This window comes from Dryobates pubescens, chromosome 10 (genome assembly GCF_014839835.1).
Source record: "Dryobates pubescens isolate bDryPub1 chromosome 10, bDryPub1.pri, whole genome shotgun sequence".
Taxonomy (NCBI): domain Eukaryota; kingdom Metazoa; phylum Chordata; class Aves; order Piciformes; family Picidae; genus Dryobates; species Dryobates pubescens.
In genome coordinates this window covers 9,563,901-9,584,439 of record NC_071621.1, presented here as the reverse complement: position 1 = coordinate 9,584,439, position 20,539 = coordinate 9,563,901, and the positions used below count along the sequence as shown (strand labels likewise).

The 20,539-nt window shown below is 39.9% G+C and overlaps 1 protein-coding gene across 11 annotated transcripts in view; it reads left to right on the top strand.

Annotated features, from left to right (window-relative positions):
* PICALM (phosphatidylinositol binding clathrin assembly protein) overlaps positions 1-20,539 on the top strand; it is an 82,733-nt gene that overhangs the window by 43,778 nt on the left and 18,416 nt on the right. For 3 of the 11 annotated variants that reach the window (XM_054164883.1, XM_054164884.1, XM_054164881.1), the window contains exons 7-16: positions 1,366-1,472; positions 2,656-2,697; positions 3,418-3,503; positions 4,637-4,760; positions 5,103-5,239; positions 8,250-8,350; positions 12,940-13,089; positions 14,475-14,558; positions 14,906-14,986; positions 17,556-17,663. In XM_054164883.1, coding sequence (XP_054020858.1) covers positions 1,366-1,472; positions 2,656-2,697; positions 3,418-3,503; positions 4,637-4,760; positions 5,103-5,239; positions 8,250-8,350; positions 12,940-13,089; positions 14,475-14,558; positions 14,906-14,986; positions 17,556-17,663 — 1,020 coding nt within the window. The remainder of the gene's footprint in view (positions 1-1,365; positions 1,473-2,655; positions 2,698-3,417; positions 3,504-4,636; positions 4,761-5,102; positions 5,240-8,249; positions 8,351-12,939; positions 13,090-14,474; positions 14,559-14,905; positions 14,987-17,555; positions 17,664-20,539) is intronic. The other 8 variants (XM_054164889.1, XM_054164888.1, XM_054164891.1 and 5 more) reach the window with 6 other exon arrangements.

Sequence of the window (20,539 nt, the reverse complement as noted above, 5' to 3'; positions counted from 1 at the left end):
GGTGAAGATTTTTTTTTCACTTAATTTTCTTCTTGCCCTGCTTTAGAGTTGTTTGGGTTGGTTGGTTTGGTTTTTCTGGGGGGATTGTGGTGGTGTGGGGCTTTCTGGTTTTGTTTTGGGGGGTTTGTGCTTGCTTGTTTGCTTTTGTCTCATTGAACTCTATGGCAAACCCAGATCATGATGTTGATGTTTTGTCTCAAAGAAAAAAGATCAGATATTGTTTCTTTTTAAGTGGGATAAGTTGCCAGTTACAAATTTGCAGTCCACAGTCTCTATAATTGCTTGGCTATCAAAACTTTATTGTTGCTTGATTCTGTGAGTTGGTTGGGTTTTTTCTAGAGCATGTCTTAGATTTTTAGCACAATTACAACCTTAAAGTTTAGGCCCTTGGAGATGCAGGGGAGCCTAAATTTGGAAAATTCAGTAGAAAGTAATCATACTTGGTTGTATTCTGTGGTGGGATGAAGCTACCTCACTGCTGTTACTACCCGATGTTTGCAAAATGGGAAGAAGCCCCCAGAATTAGTCAGTAAAGGACAGTCATGCTTCCAGTTAGGAGGCCCCTGGTCTGGGTTGGAAGGGACCTCCAAAGGTCATCTAGTCCAGTCCTCTCTGCAGTAAGCAGGGGCATCCTCAACTAGATCAGGCTGCCCAGAGCCCTGTTGAGCCTCACTTTGAATATCTCCAGGAGTGGGGCCCCAACCACCTCTGTTAGCAACCTGTTTCCAGTGTTCCACCACTCTGATATATTAATTTCCCTCAGTAGTAAGAACTAGCATGCAGTTGCTTTCACTCATGTTTTGAGTAAAGCTTAATGTAGAAACAGGCCTTGAAATCACTATTGCAAGGAGAGTGGGACTCTCTTGCTTTCTTCACCAGTATTTTGTGATCAGTGGCACCTCATTGAAGACCTCACTGTAACAAGAGGTATTGGCTTGGCAGAGAACATCCAAATCTGGCCTGAATCATGGCCACTGGAATACAGTAGATGTTTTACTGCCAAACTGTAAAATTGCCTTTTTTCAGGTTTTGCCTTTTTTTCCCCCTACCCCAAGAAGATGAATTTACATTTCTTTGGGTGACCTATTCTTAAACTTGATTGTCCTCTTCAGGGTGGTTTTGCTTTTATGAGATCTAGGTCCAGCAATGTAAGGTGCAATGGCATGCATGTGATCTTTAGCTCATGTTCAGAGGAGCTTTTGTAATTTGGTGCAAGTTAGGTGGTGTAGCAACTTCAGCATTTAACCCAGTAAAAGAGATCTGCAGGCATTTTCTGTTTGCCTTGGTTTATACGCTTTTATTTTGCATAGCCTTTGCAGAATGCTTGATTTTCTTATTTAATGCAAGTATTCTTACTGCTTATAGAAAAATACTTTGATATGAAAAAGAACCAGTGCAAAGAAGGCCTTGATATATACAAGAAGTTTCTCACAAGAATGACACGGATCTCGGAGTTCCTTAAAGTTGCAGAGGTAAGCCTTAGTCAGGCAGACTGGCTGCCCTCTATTTGAAAAGCTCATAAAGGGCTGATTTTTTCAGGAGATAACTCTTCCTTCCAGCTTGATTGCAATTCCATCAGTGGTCATCTTGTTAGTCGCTTCCCTGATGATTAGTTCATTTGAGGACTGTGTTGAAAAATCCAAATGGTTTATCTTAAGGAGAAGAGTATGTAAATATGAATGTTAACAGTTCTCTGGTTACATGATAATTATGAGCTTTCTTTTGAAGAGCTTTGCTTTAACAGAGTAACTTCATGGTGATCTGCTACCTTCTGTGACTCTAACTGTATTCTAGTTTGAAACAAACCATTCTGCCGTAAGATTTGGATGAAACAGCAGCTTCACAAAGAAGAAATGGAGACAAATAGATGAAGATGTGATTTTTTAAAATCACTTTTTTTTCTTTTTTAAACATATCTTGGCTTTAGATGTATTTATAGGGCAAAAAATAGTTCTATTTTCTTCCAAAATGTTTTGTTTTGTGGGTCTGGGTTTTTGTAAAAATGTGTGTTAGTTTCTTGTTTCTGAAGCACTGCTGAATTAATGTCCTAGTATTGTGGATTTCACAGTTGATACGTGCTTCTGTTCTTGTTTTGCTTTCCGTCAGTATTCATATGCCTCTTAGGAAGAAACTAAGTCATAAAGCTTGATTCGTTGTCAGTCCTGGAGATACTGCCTCCAGCTGTCTTTAGTTGACAGCACTATGAACTGATATTGATAGTGTTAGTCTCTCTGTAACAATATATATCCTGATGCAGAGCATTTTAAGCTAGATCTGCATTTTAGAAAATGGATTCTTTACAGAACTTGGAAGGTGTTTTGTTTTAGCAAATGCATGCACTGTGCCAGTAGGTCTGAGAATTTTTCCTATCAACTATGGAATAAGAAAACCTCTCTAGCCTTAAAATTCTGAAATGTGATTCTTGATGTGTTTATTTCTAACATTGTATCATTAAAATATCTCTGTAACACCTACTTCAAATGTGTATACATTTAAAAAATTTATAACTAACCATTCTAAAGTTCAGATTGTGGAGATATGAGACATATATAGACAGGTTTGTGCTTTTTACATGACTTCATCTTAATGTTTATTTGATCATCTCTGCCTTTAACAAAAGCAAACAGGTTCTAAAGCTCATTTGTTTTATTACAGCAAGTTGGAATTGACAGAGGAGACATACCAGATCTCTCACAGGTAGATAAACCTATTATGTGTTTGCCAGCACATGTCTGTTTCAGGGTTGCTTAATCAGAAAAACCTGGCATTATGGCATTCACATAGGCTTTCTTGCCTACACTGTCACCAGGTTATTTCCAAGTTTATGATTAAATCCAACCTCCATCAGAGCCTGGTTTTTGTATGCAGTGATCCTATTGTAAAATGTTATAGATAATTTCTGACATATTCTAATTGAGTTTAAGGCCACTGATTTCTATCATAGTTGAAGACAAAATTTGTATTAGTGAGTTCACATAATGAAACTTCTACATTATACTATGAAGCTATGGATTTTAGCAAGCTTGCTTTTGGCTATATGCCCAGGGAAGTCATTGTGAAGGCTTGCAGACATGCACATAAAAATGATTTTTAGGTACAATTTCCTTTTTAGTGTCTCTTAAAATACTCTTGACTGCTTCCGATTGTCTGCTTGCTGTTTCCTAGTTGTTAATCGTAACATCTCTTGACATATTTCAGTACTCACTGGCAAGTCATTATGACAGAATAATTTAGTGAAGAGAGTACATCACCTGGTATTTCAAGTAATTAAATATGTATGGAATTCTAAGATGTGGTCTAAGTATTCTGAGCTATTGTACCAATCGCCCTACAGTTGCGTTCTCTGAAAGTTTTTTTTGACTACTGATTTGTTTTGCCTTAGTTTTTTCAAATCTATTCCTAAATGTCTTTTTGCAGGCACCAAGTAGCCTTCTTGATGCTTTGGAACAACACTTAGCTTCTCTAGAAGGGAAGAAAATCAAAGATTCCACAGCTGCAAGCAGGTGCTTATGCCCCTTATCCTTCTAAACAATTGTTGAATCAAATGTTAAGTCCTTTATTTTCAGCTTCATTATAAACTAAGTTTTGTGTAGGCTACCTTGAAGGTACTGTATTAGCCGTGACAGAGCAGCAAGTTACCATATCTTCTGCCAAATACTTCTTCCAGGTCAACAGAACTAGAATTTAGGGAGCTACAATCACTTGCGGTAGAGTATCTCATGTAGTAGTTACACTTTTGACATCTAATCTGGAACTTCTGAGAAGTATTTTTTCATTTACTGCCTACAGATATTCACTTTAATCATTAGACTTCTGTGAGGTCTGTAACTTTTATTTATAAATGTCCTTACAACACTTTATTTAATCACATTTTTTTTTGTCAAGAGCAAGGAAATGCTTCCAGAATGGATGCTTAAGAGTGGATTTTTAAAGTAATAGAGGATTAAAACCATGGTGTATATGATAAAAAGCATTCAGTGGGTTTGAGTGCTTGCTAAAACAAAGCACAATCTGGAGCTAACTTCATAATCATACTTTCAAAGACAAATAACATTTCTTTATTGCATGTTCAATAAATAGTTGTGGTTTATATGTTCTTTTTTATGGTAGTGACAATATTGGGGCTTAGCACCATTTTGTTAGCTACTTTTCAGAATGTTTGCTTTCTTTTGAAAGATTAGTTTGTTTTAAAAGTATTTGTTTTAAACCTTTTTGCACGCTCTTAAACATGATGATAAATTGCAAACTTCCCCATGGATATACTAGTTCTGTTGATAATTTCTTAATTAAAATTGTTAAATTAACAACAAATTGGAGCCTGGATTATCTACAAATAATGCCTGCTTGGGCAAGCAGGAAAAGAGCAAAGGCTTCAAATGTTCGTGATGCATTTTGAAGTGGAAACACCTAAGGAGGAGGATCCCAAATTCAGGATTTAAGAGTAGGTAGCACAGTTTCTAGGTGTGTTAATTTTGCAGTTCATATGCTGAATCTTACTTAAACTTTGTGTTGTACAGTGTAAGATCTATATAAAGAGTTCAGGAGACTGGGTGGATACCAGGTAAGTGTTCTTTTGACGTTCCTATCATGTGTCAGCTATTAACAGCTGGCTTTTCTCCTGTCCAATTACTTTCAGGGCTACCACCCTTTCCAATGCAGTCTCTTCCCTTGCAAGCACTGGCCTGTCCCTCACAAAAGTTGATGAAAGGGAAAAACAGGCTGCGTTAGAGGAGGAGCAGGCTCGCTTAAAAGCTTTAAAGGTAGGCATACAGAATTTGTAATGAAACACTTTTAATGTGTTCTTGTGGATAGCTTATTAGGATTCTTAAAGGAGCAAAGGGAAAAAAAAAACCAGAATTATTATATTGAATGCGTACTATTGGTAGAGCACCGCCAGTTAAATCTTATGTATGTATACAACTTGTGGAGGGTTTGCTAAAATAGTTTCTGAAGGATTTGTACCACTGCTGACACTGTGGTGTGGCTGACACTACTGTGTGGAATAAATGAAGAGTGTTCTTAAGTTCTGCTTTACTTGCCTCCAAAGTCATACACACAAACAATGTTTCTGGATTTCTTATGCCAGCTCACTTTCCCAACAGGAGCAACGTCTAAAAGAACTTGCAAAGAAACCTCATACCTCTTTAACAACTGCAGCTTCTCCTGTGTCGACCACAGCAGGAAGCGTAATGACTACACCAGCCATTGATATTTTTTCTACCCCTAGCTCTTCAAACAGGTACGCTTAAGGGTGTTGCTTCACTGCGAGTTGCACTGCAGTTGGGGTTTCCTCTGAAATTCTGCTGTAAAATGTATATTGTACATAATTGGGTGGCTGTGGAGTACATTACTAATGTGATAAGTAATGATGATTTGGGTAGAAGTTGATGAGAAAATAACCCATTGCTGCAAATGGCATAAAAAGTATGGGGTTTATTGTCCATTTGCAGAATAGTTTCTGATACAAGCCAGCTGCTGAGAGCCATTGTAGCTGTTCTTGGTCAGTCAGCCAGACGGTTGGAACTGTAAAACATGCAAGCTTTGTCCCCAAGGAGCCTTACAAGTTGATTGGGTAAAGTCAAAATTCAGTTTGGGAGGTCATAAAAATAAATACATAAAGATTAATACAGTCTTGCAATTCTAGATCTTTAAAAGTAGAATGGTAACAAGTGTTCTTTTTAGTGAAAAATCTAAAAAGGAAAGCCTGAAACAGGGTGTGAAAGAAGAGAGGCAGGTTTTGCAGTCTTGAGTTGTGTCTGGAATATCTCTATCTGCAAGGGCTTGCAAGGATAGTGCAAGTGTACTCACTGCACACTAATCCTGATCTTCAACTAGCAGGAACTGTTGGTGTGAGTAGGTGTGTGGTCTTCATTCTGTAAAATATCTGTCAAATCCAGCAACAGCAGAAGGTGCAGTGCTTTTATCAGTATAGATGCATGCTTTTGCTTTGAGTGTGATCCTAAACCTAAAGGATTGCTTAGCTCTTCTGTTTGAGCACATAAGAATGCTGTTCTTTTAAAGTAGTCAGCACGTTGACAGCCTTCTTTCCCTGTTAGAAAGCTGTTGTAGGAAATTACTTGACACCAAATGTGTGAAAAATACCTGAATCACATAGGAAGAGCTGGAGTCTCAGTATTGCTAAATGAAAGACTTCTTTAAAATATTTTTTTCTTTCAAGTTCTTTTTGGATGCCAGAATTGGAAATAGGTGTATACTTAGAATTTAAAAACTTAAATATCTGATGTTGCTTGTGAAACATAGAAAGATCTGAGAAAGCTTGTTCAAACAGCCAGAAATGCTGCATAGTGAAGATGAGCATTTTCTACTAAAAGTAAAATTTAAAAAGCTAGTTTGTCTTCACATTTAAATTCAGTTGCTGGCAGCATGACTGCTATGGGCAAAGAACACATTTTTACATCAGGAGCTGCCCTAAAGGGAGTATCTTGGGTCATAAGTTCAGTTGGTTGCTATTAGATGCAATATGTCCAAGCAAACCATCGAACAAGCTTTACCTTGATAATTGTCTTGGTTCTGCTGCACACATTTTAGGGCTATACCAGACTGCTGCTTTTTAATAGGAGCACGAGTGGCAAAATGTGATTGAAATTCACTAGTGAAATAAAATGGTGGAAACTGAGTGATACAAGTGATTTGCTCAGCAAGAGAATATGCAGAGACCTCCGATGTCATTACTAGCCTTTCAGTTCTTTTGCCAGTCTCATTTTAACAGATGCTTGGATGCCACAGTGACTTCACTTCTGTCTATATGAACAGCCATATGTGCAAATTTTTGTTCATTTTGTGTGTCAGAGGTCTGACTGAACACTAGGCTTTTTATATTTTCCTTTCCCCTAAGCTCTTCAATGGCTCGTAGATAGAAGCCGCTTTCTCAACAGTAGGTCATAGTGGAAAGATAGGAATTCTGGAATTCAGATGTAACATTTTGGTGGTGCAGCCCGTGATTGAGTCCATCATCAGTAAATTTGCAGATGACACCAAGCTGGGGGAAGGTATTGATCTGTTAGAGGGTAGAAGGCCTCTGTAGAGGGACCTCGACAGGCTGGACAGATGGGCAGAGTCCAACAGCATGACATTTAACACATTCAGGTGCATTGTTCTACACATTGGCCCCAACAACCCCATGCAGTGCTACAGGCTGGGGTCAGAGTGGCTGGAGAGTGGCAGAAAAGGACCTAGGGGTACTGGTTGATAGTAGCCTGAACATGAGCCAGCAGTGTGCCCAGGCAGCCAACAAGGCCAATGGCATTCTGGCCTGTATCAGGAACAGTGTGGCCAGAAGGAGCAGAGAGGTCATTCTGCCCCTGTACACTGCACTGGTTAGTCCACACCTTGAGTCCTGTGTCCACTACTGTGCCACTCAGTTTAGGAAAGATGTTGACTTGCTGGAACGTGTCCAGAGAAGGGCAACAAAGCTGGGGAGGGGTCTGGAGCACAGCCCTGTGAGGAGAGGCTGAGGGAGCTGGGGTTGCTTAGCCTGGAGAAGAGGAGGCTCAGGGGAGACCTTCTTGCTCTCTACAACTACCTGAAGGGAGGTTGTAGACAGGCGGGGCTGGTCTCTTCTCCCAGGCAACCAGTACCAGAACAAGAGGACACAGTCTCAAGCTATGCCAGGGGAGGTTTAGACTGGATGTTAGGAAGAAATTCTTCATAGAGAGAGTGATTGTCCATTCGAATGGGCTGCCCTGGGAGGTGGTGGAGTTGCCATCACTGGAGGTGTTTAGGAGGAGATTTGATGGGGTGTTTGGTGGCATGGTTTAGTTGATTAGACAGTGTTGGATGATAGGTTGGACATGATGATCTTGAAGGTCTCTTCCAACCTGGTCTGGTCTATTCTATTCAATTAGAGTTCATTCTGACAGCCTGCTTTTGTCACACTGTAGGGCTTTCATGAGGTTAATTTTGAAAGTTGCTGAAGATTGCTGAGCAACATGCTCTAGCCCTGGTGTTGGACTGTGAGGAAAATGAGAACACTGGTTGTCTGTCTTAGACGGTTTTGACAAAAGTCACTTGGAGTAAAATAGAACTTATCTTGCTAAATGAACACTTTTCTGCAGAACTGAAAATGTGAAGTTCACTAGGCTGCCTGATTTTTGGCTTAGTTCTATCTGGTTTTGTAACAATGCATACATTTGTAATAAAGCTTTCCTTACTGTTGACAATTTCTGGCACTTGCCTTGTATTGAAAACTCTGACGTAGTTCAAACAGTTGTGTTAATTTATCTTTATAGCACTTCAAAGCTGCCAAATGATCTGCTTGATTTGCAGCCAACTTTTCATCCGTCTGTACATCCTATATCTGCTGCTCCACAAGTAGGAAGTACCTGGGGAGGTAAGAATTCTGAATCAGATGAAGGTTCTAATTGTTGTGGCTGCGGTCCTGTAAATGTGCCCCCTAGTCTGTGAGCTGTTTCTTCCTTGGAGATCTTGAAAAGACAGGTTACAAGAGGATGAAGGGAACAGGAAAAGCCAAATATGGGTATGGATTAAATTAATGTGGCAGCATGTGGTGATTACAAGAAAATTTTTGATTTGAGAGTTCTTAGTAGCAAAGTTACTCAAGTTGTTGGAAAGTTCTGTCAGCCTTGTAATTGCTGTCTTCAAGCGTCACATAGCAAGCTACAGAAACTTACCTACGAGAAGTCTGTTGTGTGAAGATGTCTGCCAGATAGCCCATGCTGCATACGTGGGAACTTGAATAATGTGCATCTTCAGTTTTGTCTAACGTTAAAGCAAATATACAGGTCATAATGGAGCAGAACTTGGATGAGGCCTGAGACAGTTGTGACAACTGTGCACAGAAGGCAAGATTAGTCAGTCAGCTATTGAAAGCCAAAGGCACCTCTTAATACGCTTCTGCTGTATTTCATTTAACTACAAATACAAATGAGCAAAAAGATGTATTTGGAGCCCTTTAAATGAAGAGACAAAATTTTTCAGGAGGTCCTCTCTCTGAGATTTACTTCAGAACACTTAAATTGTCATCCTGCCCAATTGCTAAGATGGACTGAATGACAGGTTATCTTGCTGATAAAGGCAAGCCCTTAAACCAAGGAGGCAAGCAAGAGCATTTTAGAAAGTCATGAATTTTACTGGAAGATTAGTTTGAATATTGGAGCATTTAGTCATTTACTCAAAGCTGATTTTCTCTTTGCGGCTTTGTAGTGTTGCAGATTACTTCTGATACATGTAACACACTGCCTGCTTGCACTGTTGGTGTGGTAGTGTGAAGGTTTAATCCCACCACATAACCTGTCACAGTTGGTTATACTGGTGAAGGATTAAAAATCTCTTACAAAGATGTTTCTTTTTAGTTTTCTACATAATTAAGACTTCACAGAATATTAAACTCCTGAACTACATGGCTATTGTCAGATTACTTTTTTTAATTGATCAGTAAGGTGATTGTAGAAATGCTCTTAAGATGTAAAAAAAATGGGAGTTGCTGCTTCAGGGAGTTTGTAGGCACTGAAATAATCCTGTGCTGAAATTTTACTTCACTATCTTTTTATGAGCTATAACTTTACCTGAATGTCTTTCCAATTATCTGGATATCATCATAATAAGCAGTGTATATACTCGACTTTCCTATTTACCTTCTGCTTTGTACTTTGCATTTTGTGTGCCTCCCCATTTGAAAGGAAGTAACACACAATTTTGAGTGGCAGAAGCAATACGAGCATATGTGGTAGCTTCAAAAATAAGTAGTTTACTTGTCCTTTAATTTTGCTGAGCAGAGCATTTTTGAGAGAAATGCAGTGAGGCACATACTGAGTTATGCACAGATTTCAGTGTTTAATAGGCTTAGAGTTTAGAAACGGAGAGAAATGTTGTGGCTCGTCTTGTTCACTTACTGGAAAACATCTTTTATTTCAGCTTGTCATATTTGTTTCATGGGTGAGCAATGAAAGAGGAAATTCTCCTCTACTCCGAGGTCACATCACAATCTAGTATTTCTTTATTAACCTGGAAATTGAGCCTGAAAGTCTGTATTCAGTGTTGTTAGTCCTGCTACAAGTCTTCACTAAGTCATTGATATGTCTGCTTACTATTGACACATTTCTAAAGACTTCGGAGGTTTAATTAACTGTGACGGTTTCAGATTGTCTGCTAAAACTTGAGGCTAAAATTCTGACATCACCACTTTTTGTTACCTTTCATGGAATAAAACCCAACCCAACACAAGACTTTTCAGCTTTACAGCCAGGAACACTCATTTCACGTAGATGAGGTTAGATAAGAATTGCGTTCCGAATTTTACAGATGGGGAAATGTGAGCAAATCATTGACTTGTCTGAAGTCATACAGCAAGTCAGTGGCAGAGCCAAGAATGGAACCTGAACTATTTTCAGTCCTGTGCACTAAACATTGCACAGCATCCTTACCTTAGATAATTTTTTGACATGACGATGTATGTGTTTGGTATATCTAGTGATTTTGAGTACCCATCCAGATAAAGTTGCAGTGGACTAAATTCTGTTAAGTTTTATGCAGCAGCTCTTACATGTGTAATAAAAAGATAATGTGTTACATACCTATTATATTTGGCTTGCTGCCTTTTGTCTTGTTCTTCAAAAGATGTTAAGCTAACAATGTTAAAACCCCTGGGGAATGGCTGCTGTAATTTCATGTTTTCAGTTTACTTCTTTCAAACTGTAAGAGATGCTACTGAAAACCCTTTGTTCTCTCAGGTGAAATGCTCTACCTTTAAGTTACCCAACTAGAAGTTTGCTAAATTCAAATTGCTCTTTGAAATGCACCTGAATCATTAATGCCTAATGATAGCCTGAAGGTGCAGAGTAATTTCATTGATACAAACAGATGCCATGTGTATTCGGGGATGAAATTGGACTTTAGAAACATTGAGTTGCTGCTGTCAGGAGAGACAGCAGTTCTTAAAATCTGAATATGCAAGGATATAAATGACCCAAACCAAATTAATTTTCAGTTACCTTTGTCACCAGCATTGGCAAGTTTGAGACTCGGACAAGATTGAACACACTGGCTAGAACTAGAATGAGGGGGGTGAGCAGAGAGTCTGAGAACAGATTACATTTCGCAGAAAATCACGATCTAGAGGTGTATTGCTTTATCTTTCCAGTCAAAAGGCATGAAACTCCACAAACAACCTTGTGGGTTTGGAACAGAAAGTAGTATGTAGTGTGTTTTTGTTGATTACATGTGTAAAATAGTTCCAGTGGGCAGTAGTTTCAAGCAAATATGGTTAAAAACCTTTTATGTTTTTCAGCTGTTCTCATATTCTTTTATCTGAGCTTTTTGTTGGGATTGTTTGGAGACCTTGCCAGCAGTGTCTGGTGTGTTTGCCAGCTATCAATTTGTACCTAAATTTCAGAAACTAAACAAATGTATCGGTGTGGAAATAATCAGTTTGACCTGTTTGGATGTTTTTTCCAATTATAAGGAGAACCAATAGAATCAGAAGAATGTGAAGCAGCAGCAGAAAAAGGAAGCAGGAGCTGATTAAAGGATACTCTGACCTAGTTTATTGTCAGATCTGTTTGTTCTGCAGCTTCTAGAATAGCATTCAGAGCAGACAACAGTTTGAAGCAGTACCTGGAAGCAAGGACTTGGTTTCAGCTGACTGATTGGCATGTCCACAGAGGCATTAGTAATATTACTCTCTAAAATGTACATAAACCAATGCAGATATTTTATTGCTGTTACATACTGCAAATACTATATTAGCTTATTCTGCTTGTTCTTTATGCAGTGTCTGATACTGTCATTTTGTTGATTGAATGATTAACAACAAGGCTTTATAAGGTATTTCACTCATTCTTGTAACATAGCCAAGCAACTTGGGAGAGAAGTCAGATCTTACTGAATAAGATACCTTGAACTTGCTGGAAATCAAAACATTTACTAAATCTGCAAAGAATAATGGAGTTACAGTCTTATTTTTCTTTAAGACTTGCATGTGATCAGAATCTATATGTTATCAAGGTGTGATAAATAAGACTAGATGCAACTTTTGGTGATCTCACCAATAGGTTGTTTTCACCAAGGATTCACATGCTTTGAAGCCAGACAGCTAAACCACAGCTACTTCTGTCAGCAAGCATTGTAGCTGCCTTTTGTGTCCTGTTTATCTGTTGGATCCTGAAGTTACAGGAGTATTTTAGCAAGGGAATTGTATCCACCCTCAGGAGGCCTCAAAACACTCCTATATGCCTTGGGAAGTGACTCACATAGATCAATGTTTCCTTCATTCCTCAGTATGGTCCAACAACTTTGTAATGTGGAACATTTTCTATGTCACTGCTCACTGGCAGGTGTCCTCACAGCAGGTTTTTCCTTCCTTGCGGTTAATGGCTACAAGCTTGTCCCAGGTAGTAAGGAAAAAGCTGTAGTCCTGTATGCTGCCTTGGTGTATTCATAGCTCTTGAAAATTTTATGATGCTCAGTAGCTACAACAATCCATAAACACAGGCTGAAGCAGTGCAAGTGCATCTTTGTTGTTTTGGGTTTTCAAGCAACCCTCAGGGTGCTTGCATCAAATCCTCCCTTAGCTCCTGTTGTTGTCTTAATGCTTGGAGGCAGTTTCTGCTCCAGAGAATTTATCAAGTGTCAGGATGTGCCTGAGTGAAGCATCAAGTGATTGTGGTTCCAGGGCAATAACATACTAATTTTCAGTATAAAACACATTCAGGAAGAAGCACAGTTTAATACCATCTTGGATTTATAATTTAAAAAAATAAGTAAAATAAATGTGTAGGTATTTTTCTTGAGCAGAGAAGAGGTTATCCTGGAGAAATTGAAAATTGAGCAGTTATCTAAATTGTCAAGTTTAGAGATGGCAGGAAACCCCCTGTACTTCCTGGACCCTTCTTAACTTAATTCCAGCATGTAACTAAATCCATCTTCCTTTTCTTCTTTCTCTTGCTCTCTGGAATTGAACAGATCCTTTTTCTGCTACTGTTGATAGTGTTGATGATGCCATTCCAAATCTAAATCCTTTCCTAACAAAAACTAATGATGCTGCTCATCTGTCTGTGTCTTCTGATGTGTCTACTTTCACCAGTAGGACACCCACACATGAAATGTTTATTGGTAAAGTACCATTTTCAACTAATTTCCTATTTCCTAAAATAATTAACATTCCAGTTTCTAAAGTATATTTGTGGGGCCTTTCAGAAAGTAAACCTGGTGATTTGGGGCTGATTTTGTACTGTTAAAATCTGATTTAGTAATTGTGCCATCATGGTAGTGTTGAAATCCTTGCTTGCCTACCTGGATGGGGTTCTACCTGATATAAAAGAAATTGGTTAAGGCAGTCGTTTGAGTTTTACACAGTCTCTTATGCTTAGGAATTTTAGGGTAAAATATGTATGCCTGAGAATGAAAACAAAATGCTGCTACTTTGTTCCTCATATTGAAATGTTCTTTTTAAACGCAGGAGCTTAATCTAACGTTTTTTGGTAGTTGATTTCCCACACTCCCCCACCTTGTTTGCATTACCAAAACTGGTAAAGCCATGCACATTCTGGTTCATGCTCTATTCAACCTATTTACCTGTTAGGCAATAAACTAATGACTCACCTTTTTACAACTGTTGAAATCTTGGAGGTGATGGAGCATGACTGTCATATTACAAATCCTTTTAACATTTCTGGTGGTGCAGCTACATAGTAATTTGATTACTTTTCAATGTGAAGAATTCTGTTAGCCTTCATAAACTAAAAATCAATTAATTACACATCAATTCTGTTCTTAAACTAAGCTTAAAGACAATTGTGCTGTACCACCAGTGCTTTCTTTTTGCACATTGAACCCCACTAGAGTTGATCCCAGAAGAATCCAGACTTTTAGAACAAAGAGGTCTTTGATATCTCTGATGGTTAATGGAGATAAAAGAAAGGGATCTCTTCAGGAATACATCATCTCTGCTTTGTCATCTTATTTAAGTAGTTTCCTAGATTGTCTTTTTATAGTGGAGAGTAAAAGCAGCCGAGATTAAGCACAAGAACTCCTATTGTGAACTTGAGAGAACCCAGGGAGAGAACTGGGCAATAATCTCGCCTATGCTTCAAATCACTCTTTTCACACTTCCAAAAAAATGTATATGGTTTGTGTGAATGTAGAATGCTCATCTGAAATAGTGGGGTTTAGTAGGACTGTTACTCAGTCAAATCAGCTTTCTCATTCTAGTTTGTTCTGCAGTCATACAAAACGCTGTGTTAGTGCAGGGTTGTTACCAAGGAGCCAGATGGATTTTTGTGGCATTTGTTGATCTGTGATCAAATGACAGCCCTGAAGCTGCTGGAGAAGGATGGCATTGGTGCATTATACTCCTGCCCAATATCTCCTCTCTATAGATACACCTAGAACCAAGGGGTGACTTCCTGAGAGACTGGTGCATGAAATGTAGATGCAGTTTTAGCTGTAGCACAAACAAGGTGACTGTGGATTTAAAATAACTCTTTCTGGTTCTTTAGATCATTACAATCCATTTTCTGCACTAAACCCCTTTGTGGCAACCAAATACAAATCTGCTATTGGGCTGTACCCTTATACTTCAGGTATAAGAAAAATGCTTTGAAACTTTTACACTCATTTCTTCCAAGGGTGTAAAACATGGCATTTACTTGGGGGGAAAAGAAAAAAGTACTTAGACTAGTCTGGCTGTAACTTTGTGCTTTCCCCTTCTGTGTTGTAGATAATGTAAACTTGTTTCGTATTGTGTGTCTGGTGTGTATTGATTTCATTCCACTGGTTTGATGTTATTAGAGTATATGTGGCTTTAGAAACTGACCTGAAATTGTGTTTTTTTTTGAATACCAGATAAACAGTGTCTCTTGGTTCTCTTTCTGTAACTCTGCCTCTTCTCCTTTCCTGGCTTTCTCTCTTGTGTGATATGCCTTATCAGACTCTTTTTGTGGTCCTCAAGCTTACCCTAATGCTTCTCATTTCCGCAATGAGCCTTCTTCTGTAGCTGGTCTATTTGGAGGTAGGTAATAGGCTACAGCCTTACCACAGACACATAAACCTGAGTGTGTTGTGTGCCTAGAACTAGTAGGTATGTTGTTGACTACAGAAGTGTGGTGTTACAGCAGCTCCAACTTCTATTCATGTGCTTGTGCTAGACATGCTGTCACAAATAGTGTGTATTCTTCCTATTTGTGCTGAACTAAGGCTTATTTAATCTAACCATGAAATCAGTGTCTCTCCATTTCAGGATCTCTTTTAGTTTATATGTTGTACATACCACACAAGATTTGCATGTTAAAAGTATCTTCTCATCTTAAGTCTACCTCATTGCTTGTAAGATAAAGGAATTGGGACGTTCTTGCTGCTTGTGGCATTTTTTTGTTGATATATTACTCTTAAACAGTGCACTAAACTACTACGAAGCTTTGCCACAGGACACGAAATAGGTAATCTGATACATTAAATAACCGGGGAATTGTTTATGCAGCTGTGTGATGTCTGTATAGTAACCCAGTTCTGGTGCTGGCTCTGGAATCCTATTGTGACAGTTACTCAACAGGCTCTGGTCTGTGACAGATGATTATCTGTCTAAACCAGATTGAACAGGGAATGCTAACATTGTTAGTATGCAAAGTTTCAGAATACCTTCAGTAAGTGGTTTGTGGAGGAGTTAGTTCTTAAGCACCATGAAATTACATTTTGGTTTGGTGTCTTTGAATAGAAATCAGAGTAGTTTAAACAATAGTTAAATATTACCTATGACTCTGTTCCTTATCCAAAACATGGGATGATTAGTCAAGTCTTTTTTATTTATTCCCTGAAGGAACTCCATGAAAAATACTGACCTTTCAAAACATCCATGTTAGACAAAACGCCCTGGGCTGGTGGTTGATACCAGGAGTAGAATTTAATCTTTTTCAGAGGCTAACTCAAAGGATTCCTATTGTCTTCTAGCTTGCCTCATCTTGTTAGCTTCATGCAGCTTGAAACTACTTAAAAGGTGAGAGCACAAAACTCAGCTTGTTTCAGTTAAGGCCATTTTCTAAAGGAAAACATGAGCTATTGTAAGTCAAGTTTTCTATCAGTTCAGGCACAGTTTTAAGAGTTGCAGGACATCCCATCAAAGGAATTGCTGTCCACACTTCAGAGTCTCTGAAATGGCTTGTTACAACTTGACAGTATACTTGTCATAAAGATACTGACTTTGGTTTGCTGTTTTACTCCCTGGCTTTTCCCACATTACTGCTTCCCATGTTTTGCTGTGTGCTATTTTCTTGGATTTGTTTTGACTGAAAAGTACATTCCTTAAATTCTTAGGGATGAGTGATTTTGAGTTACGAGTTTTATGTTCCTTTAAGACAAATAAATAGGAAGGAACAGGTAATCCGAATACCTGTAAATCTTTGGTTCAAGGAGAGTGTCCTATAGTTACTAAATATGAGGTGAAATATGACTTATTTCAGGAAAACAGTAGGATTGAAGCGAGGTGCTGTCATGGTAAGCTAAACAAGAGAAGTAAGAGTAACTTGGTCAGTTATTTCAGCTCCCTGATGCTCTGCTGCTGAAACATTTCTGATAATTTTTTAAAATGTTTTACTTTTCTTTTCTTCATATCATTAAAATTTTGGTTAGAACCCAGAAGCAGTAGTTTTCAAGATGGCATTTCATGCTTTGGTGCCATTCATAGAAAGTAATAATTAGCTGTAATTGCCATACTATCAAGACGATGTAGATGCACACTTGTGCGTGATCACATATAACATTAAAAAATACAATTTTCGACACACATCAGTATTCACTGCCATACTGCTGAACATCATATGCAATGCTTCATGCTTCTGCAAAGTTTCAGTGTTGAGGAAAAAAAAAGGGGTATTTGGATAACAATCTCTTACAGATACATAGGAGACAAACGGCTGAGTTCAGATAGGCATAGGAGCTGAAACTTGGTTTTAAGTTGGCTTTAATTCCCTGTATCTTGACATAATTAGTAGAAATTTACTGCAAAACATGGTTGACCTGCAAAGTGTGTGTCCAAAAATAATGTAAGTGCTATAAAAATTATTATTATGAAGAGTATCTAATTCAAGGCATGACTAGCTAGGCACCTTGGGATGGTTTGCATCTTAGTCCAGTTGCATGTGAGAACTGCTCAATCAAATATAAAGCATGGCGAGAATAATCTTCAGGACACATAATCTTGAAACAGATCCTGCACCCAGCCAGCCTCTTTTCTTGGAGAAGCTTGGAGATTATATCCTCAATTTGATTGTGTTTGGTAAAAGAATAAGGAACATCTGGATAGTTAGTCCAGAGGTTTATCAGCTGGGGGAAGGAGGAATGTCTTCTATGGCCTGTCTATCCAGTTTTTGAGACAAAACGTTTCTTTGGAGGAGTCTCTCCAAATGAACTGCTTCCGGCTCTCTCTCTTACATGCTTCTTGGTGTAACCTGGACCTTTGATGTATTCCTAGTCTCTCTGCAGTATGTAAATAATCTACATATTGATTTGATTTGTCTTGCATAAAGAGGGTGGCTTCATGGGAAATACTGTACAAAACTTTCAGATTCTTTCGTTTTCCCCCACAGGGTTCACTCCGTCTCCTGTTGCTCAAGCACAGCCATCAGCTGGCCTTAATGTTGACTTTGAGTCTGTGTTTGGAAACAAATCTTCTAATGTTGTCCTAGATTCTGGTGGTAAGACACTAAAATAAATGATGTATGTCCTTTTTAACTGTTTTTTATTCTTGAGGTATAAATCTCTTCATCTGTATTTATTCCCACTGCTGTGACATCATTCCAGATGAAGAAAAGCTGACTTTAAAAGGTCACTAGCAGCATTCTTCATCCAGTTTTTCTTTTCCTTCCACATGGTTTCTGCGTGCACCCTGCTGAAATATTTACCCTGATAGCCTTCACTTAAATATTTTGCACGTTAAAAGTTCATGCTGTCAGCCAGAATTAAGTCTGTATTTGTAGAATATAGTTGGAAGAGATAAAGTTGTAATTATAGATGCCTGTGCAAAATATTTGTGGCCCTTCTTTGCCTATACATTACCTTTTCAATGATTGTTTTAGAAAATAACGGCAATGGAATTTTGGGTTCTCTGATGAAGGGGCAACTTTTACTGCACCTGACCTGCTGGACCTTGATGGGCTGAAATTACCTAGAAAGGGCTAGAGGCTACTAGCATTGGAGTTGGCAGGGATTGTTGGGAGGGCTTTAAACTAGGTCTGCAGGGGGTAGGTGAGGAAACCAGTCTCTCCAGAGAGGAGAGTGGAGCATAAATTGGAGCATTAATTGAGAAATCAACAGCCCAGCTGAAGTGCATGTACACCAATGCATGCAGTATGGATAACAAACAAGAAGAACTGGAAGTCTTGGTCCACCAGGACTATGATATAGTTGCTATTACAGAAACATGGTGGAATGATTCACATAATTGGAGCACTGCATTGGGGGGTTACAAGCTCTTTAGGAGAGACAGGTGAGGGAGAAGAGAAGGAGGGGTGGCCCTGTACATTAAGGAATCGCTAGATACCGCAGAACTTGAGCTTGTGGATGAAAGGGTTGAGTGCCTGTGGGTTAAAATCAGAGACAGGCCTAACAAAACTGACATCCTGGTTGGAGTCTGTTATAGACCACCCAGCCAGGATGAGGAGATAGATTCTACAGGCAACTGGAGGCTGTCTCAAGATCATCAGATCTTGTCCTTGTGGGTGACTTTAACCTGCCAGGCATCTGCTGGGAACGTAGTTCAGCAGAGAGGAGGCAGTCCAGAAGGTTGCTAGAGCATATGGAGGACAGCTTCCTGATGCAGCCTACCAGAGGTCAGGCTCTGCTTGACCTGCTGTTCTCAAATAGAGAAGGGCTGGTGAGAGATGTGATGGTAGAACGTTGTCTAGGGTGCAGTGATGATGAGATAGTGAAGTTTTCAATATGCAGGGAAATAGGGAGGGAGGAGCACTAACAGAACCCTCACTTTGGACTTCTTGAAGGGCAAACCTCAACTTGTTCAAGCAGCTTATTTGGAAAGTACCCTGGGCAGCAGCCCTTAAGAACAAAGGGGTCCAGGATGGTTGGACCTACTTCAAACAGGAGCTCTTGAAGGCACAGGAACTGGCAGTTCCCACATGCCGAAAAATGAGCTGGCGGGGAAGGTAGCTGGCCTGGATGGGCAAGCAGATCCTGAAGGAATTAAGGGGGGAAAAAAAAGAGGGTGTATCACCTTCGGAAAGGGGGAGAGGTAACTTATGATACATTTAAGGAAGTTAGAACACATAGGAGAAAAATTAGAGAGGCAAAAGCCCGGTTAGAACTTAAGCTGGCCACTTCTGTGAAAGATAATAAAAAGCATTTTTATAAATACATTAATGCTAAAAAGAGGGCAAGAAGAACCTCCACTCCTTATTGGACCTGGAGGGGAACATTGTAACTAAAGATGAGGAAAAGGCTGAGGTTCTCAATACCTTCTTTGCCTCCATTTTCAACAGTAAGGCAGGAGGACTCCAGGATAACTGGCCTCCTGAACTGGCAGATGGGGTCAGGGAGCAGGGTAGTACCCCTGAAATCTGCAAGGAATTAGTTTGGGACTTGCTGAGCCACTTGGATGCTCACAAGTCCAAGGGACCGGGTGGGATCTGAGAAGAGCTGGCAGATGAGCTGGCCAAGCTGCTCTCCATTTTCCACCAGTCCTGGCTCACTGGAGAGGTCCCAGATGACTGGAAACTGGCCAGTGTGATGCCCATCCACAAGAAGAGTCGGATGGAGGAACCTGGAAACTACAAGCCTGTCAGCCTGACCTCAGTGCCAGGGAAGATTATGGAGCAGATCATCTTGTGGGCAATCACTGTGCACCTGAAGGATGGCCAAGGGCTCAGGCCTAGCCAACATGGATTTAGGATGGGCAGATCCTGATCGCCTTCTATGATCAGGTGACCTGTCTGGTAGATATGGGGAAGGCTGTGGATGTGGTCTACCTGGACTTCGGCAAGTCCTTTGACACCATCTGCCCACAGCAAACTCCTGGCCAAGCTGTCAGCCCATGGCTTGGACAGCAGCACTCTTGTGTTGGGTTAGGAACTGGCTGGAGGGCCGAGCCTGGAGAGTGGTGGTGAATGGTGCCACATCCAGCTGGCAGCCAGGCACCAGTGGTGTCCCCCAGGGATCAGTTCTGGGCCCCATCCTGTTCAATATCTTCATTGATGATCTGGATGAGGGGATTGAGTCAGTCATCAGCAAATTTGCAGATGACACCAAGTTAGGAGCAGATGTTGACCAGTTAGTGGGTAGAAGAGCTCTGCAGAGGCACCTTGACTGTCTGGACAGATGGGCGGAGTCCAACATGATGGTGTTCAACAAGAACAAGTGCCGGGTGCTGCACTTTGGCCACAGCAACCCCATGCAGAGCTACAGGCTGGGGTCGGAGTGGCTGGAGAGCTGCCAGGCAGAGAGGGACCTAGGGGTGCTGGTTGACAGCTGCCTAAACATGAGCCAGCAGTGTGTCCAGGTGGGCCAAGAAGGCCAGTGGCATCCTGGCCTGCATCAAGAATAGTGTGGCCAGCAGGAGCAG